The 15,382-nt window shown below is 44.6% G+C and overlaps 1 protein-coding gene across 1 annotated transcript in view; it reads right to left on the bottom strand.

Annotated features, from left to right (window-relative positions):
- The window catches only part of CR1 (complement C3b/C4b receptor 1 (Knops blood group)), a 122,772-nt gene extending 117,567 nt beyond the window's left edge, over nt 1–5,205 (bottom strand). The window contains 3 exon segments of the mRNA XM_062210757.1: nt 146–328; nt 2,659–3,404; nt 5,099–5,205. Coding sequence (XP_062066741.1) covers nt 146–328; nt 2,659–3,404; nt 5,099–5,205 — 1,036 coding nt within the window.
- Between the last annotated feature and the right edge of the window lie 10,177 nt (nt 5,206–15,382).

Below are 15,382 nucleotides of genomic sequence, written 5' to 3'. Positions count from 1 at the left end.
CTTGGTGTGGGATGAAGCTAGGTTGTTAGCGAAGGCTCGGAGAAATCAAAGAGTTCGGGGGGGGGGGGAGTTGAATCCATTTATGCAAACCGACAAAAGGACAAGGTGGGAGAAGAAAACACTGCAAAGGTCCTTTGTCTCCTACTGACTTCGCTCACAGCCATGCACAGTGAAGACACTGGCTTCAGAGTCTTCCAGAGAGCTTGCTGAGTCTGCACATCCCGGGCCACACTGGTAACCTGTAAACCTCTGGAGGAACTGACCAAGAACCGAGCGATGATCTGGGGAGGCTGCAGAGCAGCAGTAAAGGCAAACGGAGTGGAGAGGGCTGGGTGATGCACCAGTAACAGGGAGTCAGAAGGGCCACAGGATGAGCACGCATGCGCAACAGGGAGCAAGGTGGGGTACTGGGCAGGCTTGGTGAGATCCAGTCACAAAGGGCTTGCAGGCTGAGGAGCTGAGGGTTTTGCCCACAGGCAGCAGGGGTCCAGTTTTGGTTGTTTTTTTTTTTTTTTTTTTGTCACAATTCACTTTTATTAATAGAAAATAAACACTTATTCCAATTTCAAAGTTGTTATACTTGAAGTTGCTAATAAAAAATGAATTTAAAATAATCACTTAATAATCCTGCTTTGACTTAGACAATGAAACTGTGGCTTTAAAAAAAAAAAAGTATTCAGCACCAGTTGCTCATAGGTCTTTCAGAATTTGTTCTTAAAGTTCCTGGAACTCTCGTGCATGGCTGAGAGCTCCCAGCATTGCTGAGCTGTGTGACGAAGCCACTGTGGGACAGCCACTGGGAAGTTAAGCAGTCATCCTAAGACTCAGTGCACACTCCACAGGGTCACTCGGACTGTACACCAGCCTCTCCCCTCCGCTGTGGCTCAGGAGGGCCATGCTTCCAAGCACTGAGCTCTGAGGAGGCTGACTGTTGTGTGCTGTCAGAGTGGTCTTCCCAGCTAATACCAGCACACATCTCTGCCACAGATGGACTTGGTCCTTAGTGTCCTGCGATTTTCAGACATTCTGTAAGTCGTTTGGATATTCAAACACTGAGCATGTTTCAGAAGGCTCATTACTCTGGCAGGGTGAGGGTCTGCTGGTTAGCTGGCTGAGGGACAGGTCAGTCAGTCCTGAAGCACACTGAGAGTACTGTGTTACGTAAACCAATACCTACGTCAACTAAATGTCTATAAGTAGAAGTAGCTGATGAAATTAAATCTAACGTTACAACAAGGGGGACAGTTTAGGTTTTTGAACAAGAGAATGGAATAAAAAAATTTATATGTCTACAAATATATAATATTTTTTCATGATTAGAAAGGTTAGAGAGTGGTAGCAGAGGGAGCTCAGGGAGACCAGGCTGTTACACTGGCGATTAAAATGCTTAGGGTTGGGGCCCACACTGTGGCACAGCTGGTTAATGCCCTGGCCTGAAGCGCTGGCATCCCATATGGGCGCTGGTTCGAGTCCCGGCTGCTCCACTTCCGATCTAGCTCTCTGCTATGGCCTGGGAAAGCAGTAGAAGATGGCCCAAGTGCTTGGGTCCCTGCACCCGCGTGGGAGACCCGGAAGAAGCTCCTGGCTCCCGGCTTCAGATCTGCGCAGCTCTGGCCGTTGTGGCCAACTGGGGAGTGAACCATCAGTTGGAAGACCTCTCCCTCTCTCTGTCTCTCCTCTCTGTGTAACTCTGACTTTCAAATAAATAAATCTTTTTAAAAATGCCTAGGGTTAGAATATTGGCATAAGAAGGAGAGAAGGACCAACTGAGGCACGGCAGCCCAACCAGCTGGTCCTCAAGAGTCTGGAGTTAAGGGACCCGGATGGTGTCCCTGCTCCTGTGCGGCACGCGGACTTGGAGAGGACGATGATCGGCTGCGCTGGTGAATCAGTTGGTAACATCCTCTCTGAAATTTAGAAACAGGAATGCAACACTGCGAGAAGTCAGGTGTGGGAGGTGTTACACAAAGCTGTGGATGTGTGTTGATTCTAAGGGAGACCACGGGTAGCAAAGGGAATGAGAGATGAAGAAAAAGATGTGGGGAGGTGTTCCAGTAAGGGTGAGAGACCGTTAAATGCTGGGAAAACACAATGTTAAGTCATAGAAGAACCGATACATGCAACATCCCAGACACCTTAGCCAGCTGCGAGATGGGCGCCTGAACGCTGGCTCAGACCTAGGACTGAGCTTAGTAGGAAGTACCCGCTAGGTTCCACTGGCAGCTCAGGGAGGGGGCAGGGCAGGTCCCATCAGTTTCATTTCACTGTTGAAGAAATCAAAGACCAGGAGCTAAATGACCTGCCCAGTGTCGCCCAGCTGCTGGTGTCCCCGTGGCCAACACCTTGTAAACCCGGAATTCACTGTGCCCTGCAAAGTCAGCCCCGTCTTTCAGCCCACAGAAATGTAATCAGAACAAGTTAGAATACTTCTGTAAAACTAAGGCGATCTGGGGCCGGGGTCCAGGGAAAAAGCTAAGATGAATGTTGGTGGAACGTCCTGAGTCCCGCACCGTTCCACGAGGGAAACCGCACTAAGGAAACTAGTTTAAATTCACGTCCCGGCTTTTAAAAATTGACTCCAGATGGTTAAGGTTTAGGAACTCTTTAGCAATGATCCCATCACAGTAAATAATAACAAGAATAAAAAACTCTAAGAACCTCGCTTGGACACCAGAGCGTGACCTTCTTTAGGAAACGGAGCTGGGCAGTCTCCACGCTCGGGCTGCGTGGGCTTCCGTTCCTCCGCGCGCGCCACTCGCGCACCTGCTGCAACCCGCGAACCACCTCCCTCCTCCGGAGGAGAGAGCGGGACGTCAGCACCGTGCGGGGCCAGCCGAACAGCGCCGCTCTGCACAGCCTCCAGTTCTGACACCGGTCCCACTCCAGGGGCCCCAGGAGACCGCAGCGGCTCCCCAAAAGTAGCGGGAGACCGCCAGGTGTCCGGCACTGCCCCACTGGTTTCTCGCTTCGGGTTCTCTGCACAGAGCCCCTCCCTGCCCCCCGACGCGTCCCTACCTCGGTTCTCCCCCGCCGGGTCACCGAAGACCCCAGGCGCGAGGACGGCCAAGAAAACCCAGAGCGGACCCGCGGCGCCCATGCCCCGGCTGCAGCCCCGGCGGCGGGGTGCGTTCAGGCACGCGGAGCGGAGCGACAGACAGCTGCGAGACGGGGCAGGCGGGCTCTTAAATAGCGGCAGGCACGTGTGCTCAGTCTGCGCGCACACCTGCCTGTGGTCTGGGGGGCGGGCGTCCGCGCCGGCGAGCGTGGCAGCCGCAGGAGGGGCGCCCCTGCGCCGCGGCGGGCGGCAGCCTCGGCCCGCCTGGCTCCGGCTCAGCCTGGGTGCGGTGGCTTTCCAACTGGGAGCGCGCCACGCAGCACGCCCACTTTTTTTTTTCTTTCTAGAACTGAAACACAAGTTTCACCGAATGTTCGCTCGCCCCAGTGCGATGCTGTCCGGTCCTAGGCTTTGGTTTGCACAAGTCCTGGTTTGCATCCTCTGAACCCATTCCGAGATCCCTTCGTGGAGTCAGCCTCCGGCGTGAGAAAACAGTTGAGGTTTCTTTCCTTCGAGCGGAATTTAGAAATCGCTCATTGAACGCTGAAATGGTGGCCACAAAAACATTTCAAGATATAATACAGCTAATTCCCAGAAGCTGACACTCCAGGTCTCTGAATGTTAATGTTTTGCAATGTTTTCCTTACCGCTCTTTCTAGACATAAAGATATGCACGTGTACACATTCAGGCCTCTGTTTATAATTATGTAACTATTGCTTGGACATTTGTCTCTGCTCCATGTGTTCAGTGTGTTTTCTAGAAACATGGGAATTCTCACCCATCACTTCAGCACAGTGGTCAAAAACAAGAAATTAGCATCAGTACGGTGCTGTTTTATGCACTAGAGGCTTGTGCAAATGTCAGCATCCATCTCAATATTCCTCACTAAATCAAAACTGAAAACCAATATTTTTTTTCCTGGTCCACAATCATTCCAGGATCATGCACTGCATTTGTTCATTGTACCTGGTTTCCTTCTGTAATCTTTGACATTCTTGTAGACTGCCATTTAAATCGGGTATTTATCGCACAGTAACAAATTGCCTTAAACCAAGTCAGGACTACCTTTATCGGCCACCCAGTTTCTGTCGTCAGGACCGTGACAGCAGCTTGGAGAGGTTTGGAACCGACATGAGGTCAAGGTGAAGACCTCCCCAGAGCTGCAGCCTCTGAGGAGTTCATTGGGCCCAGCTCCACCAGGCGACTTCACCAAGTGGCACACTTGCCCCCTGGAGCTTGAATGATGGGTTCCCTCCCATCATGGAACAAGAAAGGCAGATGCCACATGTCCTTGTGGTCTAGCCTCTCCGGGATACCCCATTGATTATACAAAGTGGCCCTTTCCGGTGTGGGAGGGCATCTCTACGCCCATATGAACACTGAGAGGCAGGGGTCACTGGGGACTGTCCTGGAGGTGTTTGTCTAGCATTTCTGCAGGATTTCAGGATTAGACCCAGGTTACACTTTTTTTTTTTTTTTGGTAGGAGAATCCTAAAGAAAGAATACTGTGTTCTCAATGGGAGCTGCATGTGAAGTGTTGGGCCTCTTACTGGTCTGGTGGCACCGATGGTCTGTTACATTGGTGTCTTCTCAGTAAAGTAACTGTCTTTTCTTTTGTAATTAATAAATATTTTTGCAAGGAAGTAATTTAAAACTGTGCCACTTCTGCCTCTTTCATCATATTTTCACCCCTTTGTGTTAGCATCTATCGATGATTCCTGCCTGAATCAATTATTCCTATTGATGGCTGACAAGTGGTATTTTAATTCAGTCATTATTACTGTATTCATCGGCCAGCATTCTCCCATAAAGAATAGCTTTCCCTTCCCCTCTGCTTGCTTATTCGTTCATTTGTCTATATCAGTGTGGATCCAGTGTCTATAACCATGTGAACTTTCTTTCCTCAATGGGTCATATTCATTACAATCATTACTTGTTTTGGTGCTCAAATGGCCCCTGAGGTGGCCAGTGGAGGTCGGCAGAGTTCCTGTGTCCCTTTGACCTGTTCCCAGCGTCTTTCCTGTAAGAGGCCCCAGACTCACCTTGCACTTTTCCACATGTGCAACTGAAACTCGTCCTTCCTCCAGGGACTGCTGGTTGTTCCTTGGCAGAGAACAGTATTAGGGAACCAAGATCTGGATGTGTTCATTGTTGCGCATGTATCGCTGCTTCTATACCCTTTGGGCAGAGCAAGGAGATCCACTCCTGTGTCTACTAAAGTCTGTTTCTGCCTGTGTTACAGACTCTTCTAATTTCAGTCAATGACCGTAGATTTCTTTCCATCCTTGCTCCTTTCTCTTTGTAACCCCCTCTCCAACAGTGAGACCCCAAATCCACAGATCGTTCACTCATTTTGTCAATGCTAGAATATGCAGAAAGCTTAGAACTGCTAACTCCATGCCACGGTGGAAATCAAACCTACACATTTTTAAAGTTTTATTTTGTTTATAGCCTGAAAGTATCAAAAACACTACTGTGTTCAAAAGTTACTTACTTATCCCTCCCTCAGTGCAACCATCTTGTTCATTTGAAACAGTCACATTAATTTGTTTCTCTTTACTTTCCATTTTAGTTCTCCCCATTTCTAATTTTTTGTGTAGATGAATCATTAACACAGTTCTAAAGGTCAGAGACATATAAGGAGTTATGATCAGAGAAATGTCACTTCTCCTCATCACCTCTCTTCTCACCCACCCCCTATTTGCACTTAATTTCAGTAGTTTATGGTTTATCTGTCTTTATTTTTGCTTGAATGAGTATTTGCCTTAATGTCTTCTTCATTACTGTCTCAATCCGTTTTCTGCTACTGTAACAGAAAACCACAGACCAGGTAATTTATAAAGAAAATACGTTTATTTCTCAGTGTGAGGCTGGGAATTCCAACACCAAGGTGCTAGCATCCGGTGAGGTCATTTTTGCTGTGTGGTCATGTGATAGAGGGTGCTATCATGGGAGAGCGCAGGAGGGGGGACCCATTGCCGCAACAGCGTTGATCCATTCAGAAGGGCGGAGTCTCCGTGACCTTATCACCCCTTAAAGGTTCAACCTCCCTGCACGCCATCACTGGCAGTTACAGTTGAACAGTCTTAGAGGGGACATTCAAAACATTGCAACTCCATCAAAGAAAAGAAAGCATGCTCTAGGTACTCTTGTTCTTGGCTTTCTGCGTTAAACAGATTTGCTGGCATTCGCTCCATGTAACTTCAGAGACACTCATTTCTTTTGTGTAGATACGTGTTACTTCACTGTGTGACTACACCATAGCTTCCTATGGGCAGTTTTCAGTGTTACAAGGAATAATCTTGTGCATATTTATTTTTGTGTTGTTGTAAGGATGTTTTGGTCGGATTCCTAGCAGTGAGATTGCTGGGTTACATGGTAAACACCTCTGTTGTTTTGTTAGATACTGCCATAAATCCCCTCGGTGAATTGTGCCAATTTATGTTCCTATCAGGAACATATGAGAGCACCTGTTTCCCCAAACTCTCACTAATCTAATGCGTTGTCATCACAATTTTAAACTTTATTCTAAAAATGAGAAATTGCATCTCATGTAATGTGATTCGCATTCCTTTCATGAGTGCGCATGGACATGTCTTCATAGGTCCAATAGACATTCTTACTCTGTGAATTCTGTGCTCATGGTTTTGTCATTTTTCTGTCATGTATTTTTGTCTTTCCCTCCCTCAGATTTCCACATTTCTTCATATCTGCAGGATTACTGGTCTTATCTGTGAGGTTATTTGCATTTATTTTCTTCTTGTTTGCTGGTTGTCTTTTGACATCATTGGTGTTGTTTTGCTTTATAAACATTTTCTACTTTTAAGTAGTCAACTTGATCATCTTTTCTTTATTATGTATGCATTAGAAGCAGCAGTTTAAAGTCCTTTGTCTCTTCTTCCTTTATTTTGCTATTAGATTCAGGAAATGTTTGGTGATTATTCTTGTGGCATGCCTGGATTTCCAATATATATTCTTTTTTTATTATTATTATTTGAAAGATTGATGGGGAGAGAGAGAGAAAAAAAAATCTTTCATTTGTGTCACTCCCCCTATGCCTGCATATGCCAAAGCCAGGAAACTGGGCTTCCATCCTGGTCTGTCATGTGGGTGGCAGGGACTCAGTTACCAGTGTCATCCCCTGCTGCCTCCCAGGGTGAGTCTGTCTTCTGCTGATTTTGCCTTCTTTCCTTGTCTGGCCACAGTGGCTCTTCTGTTCCAGAAAACACTTCTCCTGCTCTAAGGAGTATTTGCCCACAGTGTATTCCTGAACGTCCCAGAGGCCAGCGCCCTCATTTCTTTCCAGTCTTCTCAGGGAGACAGTCCCTAGGTAAGGTCTTTTTTTATTATTATTTATTTAGTAAATATAAATTTCCAAAGTACAGTTTATGGATTCCAATGGCTCCCCCCCCCATAATTTCCCTCCCACTCGCACCCCTCCCGTCTCCCGCTCCCTCTCCCATTCCATTCACATCAAGATTCATTTTCTTTTTTTTTTTTCTTGGTATCATTCTTTTTTTTTTTTTTTTTACTTTTTGACAGGCAGAGTGGACAGTGAGAGAGAGACAGAGAGAAAGGTCTTCCTTTTGCCGTTGGTTGACCCTCCAGTGGCCACCACAGCTGGCGCACCGCACTGATCCGAAGGCAGGAGCCAGGTGCTTATCCTGGTCTCTCATGGGGTGCAGGGCCCAAGGACCTGGGCCATCCTCCACTGCACTCCTGGGCCACAGCAGAGAGCTGGCCTGGAAGAGGGGCAACCGGGACAGAACCCGGTGTGCCGGCACCGTTAGGTGGAGGATTAGCCTAGTGAGCCGTGGCCCAGGCCTAAGATTCATTTTCAATTATCTTTATATACAGAAGATCGATTTAGTATATATTAAGTAAAGATTTCATCAGTTTTCATCCACACAGAAACACAAAGTGTAAAATACTGTTTCAGTACTAGTTATAGCATTACTTCACATTGAACAACACATTCAGGACAGATCCTACATGAGAAGTAAGTACATAGTGACTCCTGTTGTTGACTTAACAAATTGACACTCTTGTTTATGGTGTCAGTAATTTCCCTAGGCTCTAGTCATGAGTTGCCAAGGCTATGGAAGCCTTTTGAGTTCGCTGACTTCGATCTTACATTTTTACCTACCTTCTCCTTCCTGTTGTAGCACTTGGCTCTATTGAATACATTACGTATCTTACAATGATATCGTTTGTGTCTGTCTCTCTATACAATGCAGGACCCGCAAAGACAGGAGTTTTTGTCTCTCTGGTTTTAACTATGTCCAAGTCCCTTAGCTTTAATAATATTACCTAGAACATGCTAGAAACTCAATAGAATGGTTTTGAAGAAATACATTCCATCAGGGTAGTGGATTGGTGGATGGAGATTCTGCAGTTTAACCACTATGTACTACACTTAGTACATTTAGGTACTAACCAACTTTTTGTCACTAAAATGACAGTTAACTTTACAGAGACAAGGTTTATTTAGTTCCTAGTATTCGACGATTCAAAGTCCAAGATCTAGCAGGCACAGTGGTTTGATCTCTGCTAGGGTAGCTGATGGCAGCACTTCATGCTGGAAGTGTGTGTGTGAGGGAACTTACATCACCCAACGAGACGTCAGAGAGAGGGAGACTGGGCCCCCCAAGCCGGGCAAGGGTATGTTCCCAATGGCCCAGGACCTCCAACCAGGCCCCATGTCTCAAAGATTCCAGCACCTCCCCATAGTGCCTCCCTGGGGACCAAGTTTTTAAATTGAACTTTTGGGGGATGTGCAAACCACAGTAGTAGGCATTGGAAGGACTTTGTAGTTGTTTATATTAAACAAAATCCAGAATACACTGGGGTCGGTGCCAGTGAGGACAATAGAAAAGAAAGATCTACATGGAACTGAAATTGAAGTGATTTGTATGTGTTTGCAAAAGTAGCTTGCCCTGGAGCAAATGTCAGTGTTTTCGACAATAATGAGACTGAGTTTTCGGTGTAGGGATTTTCACAAAGAAGGTGATGTACTTGAACTTGAATTAAGCTGAGGAACCTGGAGGAACCTGGTCCTTGGCTTTTGCCTGAAGGAAACACCTCCCTCCACAGAGGAAGTATTACTGGGAAGGCTGTCAGGGTTTCACACTTTCAAATTAACCTCAATGGTAAGCCCATAATCAATGCATTTGATACATTTAGCAGATATTTTAAAATATTTTTAATTAAATAAAAAATAATAAAACATTCCATTAGCCTGATAATGGTCTTTACAAAAACCCTCACAACAATTATTCTTTATGGTGACATATTAGAACCATGCTATATTTTTTTTTTATTTGACAGGCAGAGTTATAGACAGTGTAAGAGAGAGAGAGACAGACAGAGAGAAAGGTCTTCCTTCCGCTGGTTCACTCCCCAAATGGCCGCCACGGCCGGCGCTGTGCTAATCCGAAGCCAGGAGCCAGGTGCTTCCTCCTGGTCTCCCACGCGGGTGCAGGGCCCAAGCACTTGGGCCATCCTCCACTGCCCTCCCAGGCCACAGCAGAGAGCTGGAGTGGAAGAAGAGCAAACAGGACTAGAACCCGGCGCCCATATGGGACCATGCTATTTTAAAATGGATTCATTTTAAAGATAAGATATTTACCAGAAATGAGTATAACAAAATATGTGAAGAATATTTATGTAGGAAATTGTAAAATGTTGTTCAGAAAAATTGAATCTGACTTAAATAAATGGGAAAATAAGCATATTCACAGATAGGGAAACTTGGTAAAAAAAAAAAAAAGTGTCAACTCTACCAACTGGTCTACACATTCAGTGCAATTTTAACCACTATGTACTACACTAACTACATTTGACAAGAGACCTAACAGTGTCTAAAATACATAAAAAAAGAGGAAAAGAACAGGAATAGTCCAGGTAACATCTAGTAATATTCCCTTTCTAGGTATGAAGCTATAAAGACTCTTTAGGATGATACGGTGTTGGCAAGTGCGTGGACAAATAGATTAACGAGAAAAAGAGAAAAACCTCCTGGGTAGAAATAGACACAAAGCATGGATGGCACAAAAAGTCGCTGATGAAGAAGGAATTGTTCAACAAATGCTTTGGGGACAATTAATTACACAAACAGAGCCATGAAATTCGATCTCTATCTTACTTTAATTCTATTCACAATACTGGTTTAAATATGAAAGGCAAGATATCAAAACATACAGGAGAAAATACATGTGAAAGTATTTTTATGATCTCGAGGTAAGGCAGTATCTCTTTATTTCATCACTTATTTTTTAAAACCTTTTTTTTTTTGTTATTTAAATATTTCATTGAAATACAGCATAGATACCAAGAAATGCATATAGGTGTACAGACAAATGAGTTTTTGGTATTCTTTGCCTTTTTTTTTTTTATTTTTGACAGGCAGAGTGGACAGTGAGAGAGAGAGACAGAGAGAAAGGTCTTCCTTTTGCTGTTGGTTCACCCTGCAGTGGCCACCACGGCCGGTGCACTGTGGCCGGCGCATCGCGCTGATCTGAAGCCAGGAGCCAGGTGCTTCTCCTGGTCTCCCATGTGGGTGCAGGGTCCAAGCATTTGGGCCATCCTCCACTGCACTCCTGGGCCACAGCAGAGAGCTGGACTGGAAGAGGGGCAACTGGGACAGAATCCGGCGCCCCGACCGGGACTAGAACCCAGTGTGCTGGTGCCGCAGGCGGAGGATTGGCCTATTGAGCCGCAGCACTGGCCAGTTTTTGGTATTCTAAGCATATTAATAAATGACACCCAAATTAAGAACAAAACACTACTAGCAGCCCCAAGAGTCCTCACTATCCGTCCCCTCCATTTTTTTAAACTGGAGAAAGAAGAGTATATTGTCATTTGGGTGGTATGATTCTGTATGGCACGATTTGTAGTTACAAATACCAAATGATATGGCATCCACACAATAGAGAAATGAAAACGGCATAGGAAAAGACCAATGAACTTAACTATATAACATCTAAGAACTTTTTTCTTTCTGTTGATTCCCTGTTAAATACGTGTAATTGGGGGCTGGCACTGTGGCATAGTGGGTTAGGCCTCCACTTGCGACGCCAGCATCCCTTGCGGATGCCCGTTCATGCCCTGGCTGCTCCTCTTCTGATCCAGCTCCCTGTTTATGGCCTGGGAAAACAGCAGAAGATGGCCCAAGTGCTTGGGTCCCTGCACCCATATTGGGGACCTGGGAAGGCTCCTGGCTCCTGACTTCAGATCGGCTTAGCTCTGGCTGTTGTGGCCAACTGGGGAGTGAACCAGAGGATGGAGGAACTCTCTGTCTCTCCCTCTCTCTGTAACCCTGCCTCTCAAATAGATAAACAAATCTCTATAATTGCTCTTTAGATGTCTTTTTCTTCTGAAGCATCTTTTCCATGACTTTGTTCCACTGGAGTTGTAGCTGGTGGTCCTCTATGTTGCTATTGATTTGAGGACTCTGTAGGATGTACATATTGTAAACATCTTTCCCCACTTGGCAGCTTGCCTTTTCAGTCTCTCTCTCTCTCTCTCTCTCTCTCTCTCTCTCTCTTTTAAATTTATTTATTTGTTTACTTATTTGAAAGATACAGAGAGACAGAGAGAGAAAGGCCTTCGAACCACTGGTTCCTTCCCCTATGGCCAAAACAGCTAGGGCTGGGCCAGGTTATGCTGTCTTCAATTGCCTTCCCAGGTGCATTAGCAGAAGGCTGGATTGAACCTACATTGTGATATGAGATGCTGGCCTTGCAAGTGGTGGTTCAGCTCAGTGCACCACAGTGCTAGCCCCAACAACTAAGAACTCTGTTCATTAAGAGATACTATTAAAAGAGAAAAATCATATGCATAAATTAAGACATTTGCAATACATACAATTAAAAATGTTATTATTCAGATTATATGAATAACAAAAGAACAGAATTCTACTTTTAATAATATTATGAGCTAGGTTAACTGGATAAATCATTCCAATGAAAAGAACTCTAAGTGTTGCAATCTGTATGTGTGCATACATGGATGTGTGTGCACGAACCTATCTCTATCTATCTATCTATCTAGAGATCTCTTTATACATAGTCAGAACAAGTAAGTGAAATTATCAAGGCTAAAGGAGAAAACAGTGGTGCATTTTAGATGTGCAGGAGAATCAGGCTTTGATTTTTTACAGACTTTGGAGCCACTGGATACAGAAAGCAAGGCTCACTAGGATAGCTAGAACAAAAAGTCAGCAAAAAGTTGTTAGGGAGGATGGAGAGAATGGGATCCCTCATACACTGCTAGTGGGAATGTAAAATGCTGCAGGTACTTCAACAGTATGGTAGCTCTTCAAACAGTTAAACCCAGCAATTTTACACCTAAATGTATACCCAAGAGAGATGAAAACATAGTTCACACGTGTACACACATATACAAAAAAAAAAAAAACCTTGTACATGAAAGTTTGTAGCTGTATTATTCACAATAGCCAAAAGGTGTCAAAAATCCAAATGTCAAAAAAGTAATGAATGGTGATACAGAAAGTGGGATCCATCCATACCATGGAATATCACTCAGCCATAAAAAGGCAGGAAGGACTGATACATGCTCCAACATAGGTGAGCCTTGAAAACCTGCTACATGAAAGACACCCGTCACAGAAGACCAGACATTACATGGTCCCATGCATATGACAGTGCACAGCAGAGCAAGGAAAGAAATCGCGTAATCATTGCTTACCAGTGGAGGGCAGGATAAAAGGAAGCAACAGGAGGATGATACTGAAGGGTATGGGTTCCTTCTTGGGGTGATGAAAGTGTTTGAAACTGACTCTGATGACAGCTGCACATGTCTGTGAGTATACTAAAAATCATTAAATTGTATCTTTTACATGGATGAATTGAATGGGATGTGAATTATAGCTCAATAAAAGTTCAGGGGTCAGCATTTGGTACAGCAATTAAAATGCCATATGAGACACCCATGTCCCATATTAAGAGTGCCAGATTTCAAGTCCCAACTATGCTTCCAATTCCAGCTTCCTACCAATGTCCACCCTGGGATGTGTATATAATGGCCTAAGTATTTGGATTCCTGCTACCCACGTGGGAGACCAGGATTGAGTTCTAGGATTCTGGCTTTGGCCTGGCCCATTCCCTGGGTGTTGCAGGAATTTGGGAAGTGCAATGGTGGACGGAAGATCTCTGTGTGCCTGTCTATCTGTCTATCTGCCTCTGTCTCCCTCTGTCTCTATCTCTCTGCCTTTCAAATAAATAAAAAGCAGATAAATAAAAATTAACTTAAAAAATCCATGGAAAATAGAATTGAAAAAAAGAGAAAAAATAAATAACTTTTTAAATTTTTTTAAAGATTTATTTATTTATTTATTTATTTATTTGAAAGGCAGAGTTACAGAGAGGCTGAGGCAGAGAGAGAGAGAGAGAGAAAGAGAGAGAGAGAGGTCTTCCATTCGCTGGTTCACTCCCCAAGTGGCCACAACAGCTGGAGCTGGGCCGATCTGAAGCCTGGAGCCAGGAGCTTCTTCGGATTCTCCCATGTGGACACAGGGGCCCAAGCACTTCGTCCATCTTCCACTGATTTCCCAGGCCATAGCAGAGAGCTGGATAGGAAGTGGAGCAGCTAGAACTCAAACCGGCACCCATATAGGATAAATTGAAAATAAATAAATTGAAAATTCATACCATGTGATTTATATAGGAGAAGTGAGTACCTTACAGAACACTGTACCTGACAAACATGGCATACTTCTTTTTTCTTTCCCAGGTTCACAGGGAAAAGTCACAAAAAGTGAGTAGATTATGGGTAGGTCTCATAAAGCTTCTTAGATCAAAATCATTCAGGACATGTTCTCTGACCTCAATACCATTAAGCTAGAAATCAATAAGTAGACAAATATATTTTGAAAAGAAAGATATATCATGTATCTTGGTCAGAGGAAACAAATCATAACAAATAACATATATGAGCATGTATTTTAGACTGAACCAGAGAGGAATGTTGCTTATGAAAATTTGTGAGATGTACCTAATGGAAGTTCTAGAAGGAGATTCTCAGGAAGTTAGAGAAAGAAAGTAGAAGGAAGGAGATACTAAAAACAGGGTGAAAATTCACCAAATACAAAACAGACAAGAATCAAATTGGGTTCTTTTAAAAGTCTATTTAATTTTGAAATGATTAGTGAGAGAGTACAAGAGTAAATATAAATATTAAAATAAAAGCAATAAAGAATATTAGAAGTGTACAATGAGTTATTGCTGCAGATGGATCCAGAAGACTTGGTAAGTTTGCCTAATGAAGCCCAGCCAAAAGCCCTTAGCAAAATGCTTCGCAGTTTGTGATTTATCCAAAGATATTATCTATTACTATGATCTGTTTTGGAACTTCCGAAGTTCTGGTGAATTGTAAAAGAGACTCATATCAAACCACGTGCAACCAGCACTTTGCAGTTCCCCTTCCTTACAACAAAATTATCTTCACATCCAGCTGACCCTTAGATCATAGCTTGTGGATGGATTCTTACTCCAGCACAATGAAGATGCCATTGTACAGATGTGGCTAACACATCTGCAGGTTGTGGTCTTTGGTGCTGCTGGGATCTGGGGCCTGGAACTCATTGGGGATATTGCTAAGGACACACACACACATACATGGCACAGTGCACATGGGTCACTCCAAGAGAAGAAAATCATTTTCCATGACAATTTTTCTCATGTCAGATATCTTAAAAATTGATTTCAATGTTTTATAATGAATTAAACTAATGCTACTTGAAACATGGGTATCTTGACTATAATGTAAAAGTCATTAATTGAAAAAAAAATATTCCTAGAGATTTCTTGGAAAAATATCTGGTCAGTTAACTTGAAGTGCAGAAGAGGAAGTGCTCCCTTTAGGGGCTTTCCACGCTGGAGAGAAGGATGGAGAATGTTGGTGTCTCCACAGTGAGAGAAGTTCATTCAGAAGTCACCGAAAGAGGAATATTCTCTGCAGCATCTGGATAAGCAGCAGCAGGGTCCAGATCCCAGCGAGGGGACCTCCTTTCCCTTCCCGGCGCTGGGTCGTTTCAGTGGGTGGCTAGTTGGAAAGCAGTACCCTCCATGGTCAGTTGTCCTGCAATCCTTGTGTCCCATAAAGTCATCAGCAAGCTTCCCCCGGAAATGGTCAACGTCTTGACAACCCAGAGCCTTGAGAGCAGGCGGTGTTGCTGGTCGTGATGTGGTGCGGGGTGGGCTGGAGGACGGGGCCTGGGGACCTCGCCCGGGGCTTTCCAGGCTGCCTCACGCCCTGCAGGCATTTCATCACCTTTGCTTGCACTCCTTCCAAGCCGTGGCAGACTG

The sequence above is a fragment of the Lepus europaeus genome, chromosome 14, assembly GCF_033115175.1.
Source record: "Lepus europaeus isolate LE1 chromosome 14, mLepTim1.pri, whole genome shotgun sequence".
Lineage (NCBI taxonomy): Eukaryota > Metazoa > Chordata > Mammalia > Lagomorpha > Leporidae > Lepus > Lepus europaeus.
This window is presented reverse-complemented; position numbering and strand designations above follow the sequence as displayed.